The 9,153-nt window shown below is 37.4% G+C and overlaps 1 protein-coding gene across 5 annotated transcripts in view; it reads left to right on the top strand.

Annotated features, from left to right (window-relative positions):
* Positions 1–9,153, top strand: part of FCHO2 (FCH and mu domain containing endocytic adaptor 2) — a 129,465-nt gene that overhangs the window by 74,704 nt on the left and 45,608 nt on the right. For all 5 annotated transcript variants that reach the window (XM_051833239.2, XM_070056561.1, XM_070056564.1 and 2 more), the window contains 3 exons: positions 189–233; positions 2,786–2,858; positions 7,080–7,104. In XM_051833239.2, the coding sequence (XP_051689199.2) occupies positions 189–233; positions 2,786–2,858; positions 7,080–7,104 (143 nt within the window). The remainder of the gene's footprint in view (positions 1–188; positions 234–2,785; positions 2,859–7,079; positions 7,105–9,153) is intronic.

Genomic DNA, 9,153 nt, shown 5'->3' with positions numbered 1-9,153 from the left:
TGTTTTAAAATTATTGCTGGTATTTCAATAGACTAAATCATACTGGAACACATTTTAGAAAATCAAGTTGTACTTCCCAGTTAAAGATAAAAATATTAAAACGTTGCATTATAATGAGATTTATTTGATAATTATTTTTCATCCTGTTTGTTTTCTATTAGAAGTCATTCTTTTGTTTTTTTATTCAGGTCTTATTGAATTTGAAGAATGTGACCCTGCTAGTGCAGTTGAAGGTGAGTTGCCTGGTTGTTAATATGTTAGCCCATATGACAACTAGCTCATATCCTATGTTCATTGAAAAGAGAAGGGCGGCTGCTTGCCACAGTGGCACAGTACCTGTGGAGTGATGGGAAAATCTGAATGTGGTTTGAAGGCTTGCAGATGCAAATAATAAATAAACAGTATATTTGCCTAAAATAATATGTTTTTAAAAGATTTATTTATTTGAAAGAGTTATAGAGAGAGGGAAAGACAGAGCCAGATTCTCCATCTGTTGGTTTACTCCCTGGATAGCCACAGTGGTGGGGCTGGGCCAGGCCAAAGCCAAGAGCCAGGAGCTTCATCCAGATCTCCCACATGGATAACAGGGGCCCACATACTTGGACCATCCTCTGCTGCCTTTCCCGGGCCATTATCAGGGAGTTGGATCAGAAGAGGAGTTGCTGGGACACAAAGCAGTGCCCATATGGGATGCTGGTGTGGTAAGCAGTGGCTTTAGCTGCTACACCACAATGCTTTCCACCACTAAAGGAATATTATTAGCATGTTAGAATACATATTTTAAAAGATTGGATATAGCCTGCTCTTACTTGCTTTCAGATACGCACTATTGTTTCTCCATTGACGTCCATCTTTAACCCTTGTAATGCCATGAATATGAAACTCATCACTACTCATTGACACATAGTGCAGTTCTACCCTATTTGTTGATAGGGTTACACATTAATGTTAACATTAGCCATTATTCAAAATGAGTGATGATTTGACTTTGAGGAGGAGTTCACAGCCAGTCCTGATTCCTCTTTAAACAGGTGCTTTTCATAGAATGAAACCCAAGAGATGCCTGCTATTTTTGTTTACGTTTTATGCATCTCATTGTGGGAACTTTCAGAGATAATTTAAAAGCATTCTTCAGTTTTTTGCAATCCCTATGTAATAACCTGGAGAAGGTGTTTGCTGTAGTATGTAAGTGCATTATCAGAGTAGTTGGTAGTCCTGGAACTCAGACTTCCTAGCTAGCTGTTTTAGAGTAATAATTATTTAATTTTTCTGAACTTTAGCTTTCTTGTAAAGTGAGGGTAATAAGTAACACCTACATTGTGAGAATAAAAATGTAATTGATTTTTGAAATATCATAACATGCTGTGGGAATGTGTGGTTTAGGGAGTTAAACTTTGCATAATAGCAAGTACATTATGACTTTGTTCTAGGTGAGCTAAAAAAGGAAAAACAAGGGGGCAGGTGTGGTTCAGGGATGAAGATGCTTGCATCCCCTATTGGAGTGCCTGGGTTCCAGTTCCTATTCTGCTTCTAATCTACTAACTTCCTGCTGATACACACCCTGGCAGGCAGCAGGTGATGATGACCCAAGTACTTGGATCCCTGCCACCCATATGGGAGACTGGGATGGAGGTCCAGGCTCTTGGCTTTGGCCTGGTCCAGCCCTGCTGTTGCAAGCATTTGGGGAGTGAACTAACAGACGGAAGAGCTCTGTTTCCCTGAGAAGTCCTTATTTTCCTCATCCTATGGTCTCTTATTGCTCTCTTCTCTAGGAGTAAGCAGCTAAGCTTGCTTTCTTCCTTTGTTCCCCCCACCCCTTAAGTTTATGAGGCAGAAAGAGACATACAGGGAGAGAGAGAAAGCTCTCATTCCCTGCTTCTCTCACCAAACACCTGCAATTCGTGGTTGGGCTATGACTGTAGCTCGAAGCAGAGATACAATCCATGTCTCCTACATGGGTGGCAGAGACTCAGTTGTTTGAGCCATCAGTGCTACCTCTCAGGGTCTGTCTGTGTTGAATGGAAGCTGGAATTAGGAGCTGGAGCTGGGAGTGGTGCTTGGGCACTCTGATGTGAGGTGCGGGCGTCTTAACTACTAGGTCAAATGCCTGCTTCCAGCCGCTGAGCTTTCAGTGCTGAATTCTAGCAACAATTAATGTAATGATTGACCCTTAAAAATAATTTGTCACACAAGAAGAAGATTGAGAACTGTTAAATGAGGAAAAACAAAGATGATTTTTCCTCCTCAGTTATGGTAGAGTCCTCTTGTAATGTTGATTATAGTAGAGATAACATGGATACAAGAACATCATGTTACAGACTTTCCATGTTTCCTTCTAATAGGTATGCAGTGTCACTTTTTTCTTTACAACATATTTGTATTTTGTTACCCTCTAGACTTCCCTGTCTCGATTAGACCTACAGTTATAACAAAATTCATATGACAAATAATTTACTCTCTTTGAAGTATTAAGATATCTCCATTAGCTTATTTTGCCCGAGGTGACTTTGGGGAGACTCAGGAGAAGAAAAGAGAATTTCACTGAGCGTATCAATGTTGTGTAATCTTTTGGCAAATAGTAGGCTGGATTAACATAAGAAAAGTCTGAACAGACTCTGACTATGATTTAAATACTCAGGTTTAATGATAATTTTATTTCCTTATTTTAAATTTACCTTGAACAGTTATGAAGATATTATGTGTCAAAATACAAGATGCATTTGTAACGTTAATGTATTTATCAGAAATAGCTGTGTTTCTATAACAACACTCATTTATCTTAAAGGTGTAAAACCAAGGAAAAGAAAGACTTTTGCTTTGCCAGGAATAATTAAAAAGGAAAAGGATGCAGAATCCGTGTAAGTACATTAAATGTCACATCCTCTTCATTTTTGTAAATGGTTAAGAATATGACTGTTTTGAATTTGTGAAGAAAAAAGTCTTGGGAAATAACCTGAAGTATATGTCTAAGGTGTAAAAAATTACAAACTTTTCTAAAAATATATGCATTTTCCACTTTTTCTGGTATTTAATTTAAAGTATTAACTTATTAAAATTTTAAGACCTAGATGGAAGCTTTGATGTACTGAAATTGAAACTTTTAAAAATGCTTTTATTTTTGTAAAATGATACATGAGTATTTTTAAAAAAGAAGCAGCAGAGAAAACCTAAAAATTTGTCAATCTTAATGCTTAAGAGAAAACCTCTGATCAACTATTTGATTGATGAAAAGCCATCTACCATAAACGATATATGTATGCCTAAATGGAGAATGTTAAATAGGGAGAAAATACCCTAATATGTTTTACCATTTATGCATGAATCTCAGTTTTAGATGGAATATTTGGTTCAGTTACAAATCTGATATAACAAATTCATATACAATGTAGAATATATAATTAGCACTTAAGAAATTGAGTATGCGTGGTGTTGTGATGTAGCTGGTAAAGCCACTGTGTCTGGCTGCTCCACTTCCAATCCAGCTCCTGATGGCCTGGGAAAAGCACTAGAGATTGGCTCAAGTGTTTGTGCCCCTGCCACCCATGAGGGAGACCTGGATGAAGCTCCTGCTTACTGACTTCAGCCTGGCCCAATGCTGGCTGTTGTAGACACCTAGTAGAGTGAAGTAGCAGATGGAAGATCTCTCTCTCTCTCTCTCTCTCTCTGTGTTTCTCACTCTTTCTGTAAATCTGACTTTCAAATCAAAAAATCTTAAAAAAATAAAAGGAATTAGTGTGGTTAGTTAGTTAAATAAAATTTTCTACCTTGGCTACACATTAGAATGGATTAAAATAAATATATGTATGCCAGCCATACCTCAGACTGATTAAACTATATTCTCTGGGTGTGAGGCCCCAGGATAGTTTTTGTTCTAATGTATTTTTGTGGTCATGTGACTCCTAATATATACTTGGGATTGAGAATCATTGAGCAATAATTAACTAGGACAAGCTAGAATTAAAAGGATCTTTCCATAATTATACTATCTGTTGAGACTAGAGAGATACTAATCAGAAATTTTACATGGTTTGGTGACTCAGCAACATTGGGCAAAAATTAGTTGAAATCCCTACTTCTTAGTATAATCAGTGGAACTCTGAGAAGACTTAACACTGTGATGGGCACTCATATTTTCAACAAAGGGAATTTGTACTTTGAGTATATTTGCCTTCTGGTTTACATTTCAGTTATCTAATTTCTCAGTTTCTCCTCATTCTAAAGGTCTGTCTCTCCCCTTTCTCCCAAGTGCTATTTGGTTGATAACTAAAGACCAGTTGCAAAATGATTTATTTCTGTAGTTACCATCTTTTCTGCAGATGTCTTTTTTGAGCATTTATGAAGGGGATATTTTGCTAAAGGGATGGAACCAACAATATTGGAAATACGTACTGATGTCTAAATGACTGATTTATAAGTAATTTTTCAAAATGTATGTAGTTCATCTGTTAGTAAACAATGATTTGTTAGAATGTATAGTTTGTACTACTGTTCATTTAGGAGCTTATGGTATTTTTAAAAGATTTATTTACTTATTTGAATGCTAAGATGACAGAGAGAGACAGAGAGTTCTTTCACCCACTAGTTCACTCTTCAAATGACCACATCAAGCAAGTCCAGACCAGGTGGAAGCCAGGAGCCAGGAACTGCATCCTGGTCTCCCTCATGGGTGGACAGGGGTCCAGCTTCTTGGGCCATCCATTGCCTTCCCAGATGCTAATGTGCAAAGCTGGATTGGAAGTAAAACAGCAGGATTTGAACCTGGGCTCTAATATAGGAGGCATCACAGGCAGTGGCCTGTATGCCATTCTTTTGAACCAGTTTTTCTTGATCAATAATTTTCCAGTGATCATTAAGCCACTTGGTTGATTCTTGTTTTGTTTTGTCTTTACCCATGAGAACATTAGAAAAGAATACCACTGTCTTTCAAACTTCTTGTCAGGAACAGTGTTAGAGTCCACTGTGCACTGTCAGAGGTTCTTGTGTTCCTCCTCTTCCTCTCCTGGAGGAGAGGCACCAACTCCACCCTCATAAAAGAGGCCAGAGATGGGGGAGAGTCCTCTTTTTGCCATGGACCACTCTTGGATTTGTTACCCAGGTCTTCTCTGCTGTCTTCCGACAATCCTCTGGCCCACTCAAAGCAGGTATTTTCCCATGTGGAACAACCCACACTAACACAACTCACACATGAATGTGTGTTCATTTTCACACCTTTCAAATCAGTCATCTCTGTGCACCTTATACATGTCTCAAACTATAAATCTTATTGTGTGAGACAAGGATCTGGAATAGAGATTAAAATATACCCTTGCCTACAACACCATGACCTTAGTGTTCTTAATTTTATATATTTATATCTATTTTAGTTTTAGGCTTAAAATAATAGTTTTCACTTTATATTATTATTTTAAAGATTTATTAATTTATTTGAAAGGCAGAGCTAGTTCACTCCCCAAATAGCTGCAATGGCCAAGACTGGGCCAACCCAAAGCCAGGAGCTTAATCCAGGTCTCCAAATGGATAATAGAGGCCCAGGCACTTGGGTCATCTTTTGCTGCACTCCCAGGCACATTAGCAGGGAGCTGGACTGGAAGCGGAGTAGCCAGGACTTGAACCCAGCACCCATATGGGATGCCAGCACTGCAGGTAGCAGCTTAACCTGCTACACCACAGTACTGGCCCCTGGTTTTCACTTTATATACAAATGCATTTTTGTTCATCACTTAAATGATAGAATACTACTTCCCAACTACATATTACATTAGACTTAGAAGGTTACTCCAACTGAAAGTCTACTCATTTAACATATTTGGAGAAATATGGTCTTCTGTGTCTATGAAGTTATGGAAAGTGTTTAATGAAACTGTAGTGTTGGGGCCAGCATTGTGGTACAGCAAATTAAGCCGCCGCTTGGGACATCAGTGTCTCATGTTGGAGTGCTGCTATCTAGCTCCCTGCTAATATACCTAGGGAGGCAGTGGAGGATGGTCCAAGTACCTGGACCCCTGCCACCCATATGGGAGACCTAAATGGAGCTTCAGGCTCCTGGCTTCAGCCTGGCCTACCCCCAGCTATTATGGCCATTCGGGGAGTAAACCAACAGATAGAAGATCTATCTTTGTCTCTCTGTTTTTCTATCTTTCAAATAAAAATCTTAAAAAAAACCTGGAACATTAAAAATTTTTATTTTAAAAATGTCATTTACCAGTAAATATGTAACCACCATTGTTAAGTTTTAGACTACTTGCCACTTAATGTAGACTTTTTTTTAAAGCCTAGCTTTTTTTTAAAAAAGGGTATTTAAAAAGAAAAAAACAAAATCTTTCTCTACCTAAGTGAAAAGCCACAAGAAAGCCTTATAATACTGACAATTTTCTTGATGAGTAGACTTTCAGTTGGAGTAACCTTCTAAGTCTAATGTAATATGTAGTTGGGAAGTAGTATTCTATCATTTAAGTGATGAACATATTGAGTATATTCACAGAAAAGAAATACTTTTTTATTTTTTGACAGGCAGAGTTAGACAGTGAGAGAGAGAGAGAGAGACAGAGAGAAAAGACTTTTTTCCATTGGTTCACCCCTCAAATGGCTGCTGTGGTTGGCACACTGCGCTGATCCAAAGCCAGGAGCCAGGTGCTTCTTCCTGGTCTCCCATCGGGTGCAGGGCCCAAGCACTTGGGCCATCCTCCACTGCCTTCCCGGGCTACAGCAGAGAGCTGGACTGGAAGAGGAGCAACCGGGACAGAATCCGGCCCCCCAGCTGGGACTAGAACCCGGATTGCCGGCGCTGCAGGCGGAGGATTAGCCAGTTGAGCCCCGGCGCCAGCCAAGAAATACTTTTGAAAATAGTTTTTAGAATACTTTAAACTATATTGTATCTTGTCAGGTGTTTCAGATATAGGGAAGGCTTATTTTGAATTTAAAATAATGATATGTTTTAATCTTCATGATTTGATTTCTCTAAATGTTTATGTAGAGTTTAAATAAGAGAAATGTGTATACAACAAGGCAGACATGTTAGAAATAATTGCTAATTATATCATTTTTAACAGTTGAATATTTCTCATATTTTGTTTTAATAGGGAATGTCCTGATGCAGATTCACTTGTAAGTAGATTTAACTTTGTTATATAAACAGTTTAAATGAGCTTATTTTCCTTAGGAAAATCTTAACATATTTGAGTTGAATTGTTTACCCATCTTGCAAAGAAAAATGCTAACTATGTTATTATAAATTCTCTGTTGAAATTATTTTACAGATACACTTTTGGCTTTGTATTGCTAGATGATTTCCTAATAAGTACAAATTATTTCTAACTACTTTCGAAGAGTGGATATTTTACTTTTAAAATTGGGGTTGTCTTGTGTCATATTACATTTTCTTGCCAGATATAAAATCCGTATACTTTATTTTTAAATGTAATGCTCCTACTAATTTATTCTTAAGTCTCTATTAAAATACAACCTTGATTGTTCATGCATGCATTTGAGTTTCAAGATTATCATTTTAGAAATAACACAAGCAACCATAGCCAGTACTTTTCTGTGTTCCTGCACTGTTTTAAAAGAAGGTTTGTTCATATGTCTTGGTTAAAAGTATTCCTTTATATGTAATTAAAAAAAAAACATCAAATGGAGCTCTTTATGTTTACAGTGGGCGAGTAGATTTACCAAAAACTGTAAGTAATGTCTTGAAGGACTTCGTTAATTAGCCACTGACCATGTTGATAAGTGTGGGAGTTGTAACCTGTCTCCCTTGCTTATTGTTCCTACTCTGCTAACTGTTGTTTCCTTTGCCTCAAAGATTTTGATCTTTAATGGCATAATATACCAAAATAAATGCATAAAAAGAATCTGTGACATACTGTGTTTTATGTTACTTAACTAAGATAAAATAGTATTTAAAAATTTTTTTTAAATATTTAGTTTATTTATTTGAAAGTCAGAGTTACACAGAGAGGTAGAGACAGAGAGGTCTTCTATCTGCTGGTTCACTCCCTAGATGGCTGCAATGGCCAGAGCTGTGCTGATCCGAAACCAGGAGCTTCTTCTGGGTCTCCCTCATGGGTACAGGGGCCCAAGGACTTGGGCCATCTTATACTGCCTTCCCAGGCCATAACAGAGAGCTGGATCGGAAGAGGAACAGCCAGAACTAGAACCGGCGCCCATATGGGATGCCGGCACTTCAGGCCAGAGCTTTAACCCACTATGCCACAGTGCCGGCCCCAAAACTAGTATTTTTTATTTCATATTTCAGCTTTAAAGTGAGAAAATTATAATTTGTTAATGAATTTATTAAAAATTAAGAACAAATTCTAATGTTCTGGGGTTAAAATCATCACAGTGTTTTTGGAGTTAGAACAGTTACCTTAGTTGCCTGTTTGATACCCTTGGTTAAGCAGTTAATGAAAAAAATCACCTGATGTGTTTGATATTTGCTGTAGCACTCATCATGCATTTCATTTCTGAATTAGTTATTTACAGCATTTACTTGATGATAACAACAGTGAATAAACTTAATTTTCTTAATAGCTAATTTGATACCATTCTATGTGATTAATACTATCCAGTTTTGAATGTTAGCTAGTGCTTATGTGGAGTTAGGAAAGGAATTTTAAAAGAGGACACAAAATTCTAATGCCATTTAAGAAGTTATTCATAAATTTGAAGAAATAAAAGACTTAACAGAATTAGAAAGAATATACCATAAGACAACTTGAATCACCCAAGATAAGCTGGCAGAACCTATTTTTAAGACGTGGGACAAAGGATTAATTACTTTGATTTATAAAGTTTTCATATAAATCAGTACAAAAGGTAAGTGAGCCCAGTAGGAAAAGGGCAGTCTCCATCCAAAGAAATGAAAGTAGGGAATAAACGTAGTCAATGTTACTCAGAACTGCTGAATGAAATTATTAGTTCCAGTCCTGTTGGCGAAAGCTTTGAGATACTTATATTATTGGTAAGATTTAAATTGGTAACATCTGTCTTGTGGTAACTTGGCTGTATCACCCCAAATAAGAAAAGCTTTTGCATGTTGACCCTGCACTCTTCCTGCCACGATTTTCCTGTTCAGGCTGTATGCATAATGCTTGATGTGTACTTGTATTTATATACACATGCACATGATCAAGATTTATGCATGTATAGAAGGTA

The sequence above is a fragment of the Oryctolagus cuniculus genome, chromosome 14 (genome assembly GCF_964237555.1).
Source record: "Oryctolagus cuniculus chromosome 14, mOryCun1.1, whole genome shotgun sequence".
In the NCBI taxonomy this organism is placed as follows: domain Eukaryota; kingdom Metazoa; phylum Chordata; class Mammalia; order Lagomorpha; family Leporidae; genus Oryctolagus; species Oryctolagus cuniculus.
This window is presented reverse-complemented; position numbering and strand designations above follow the sequence as displayed.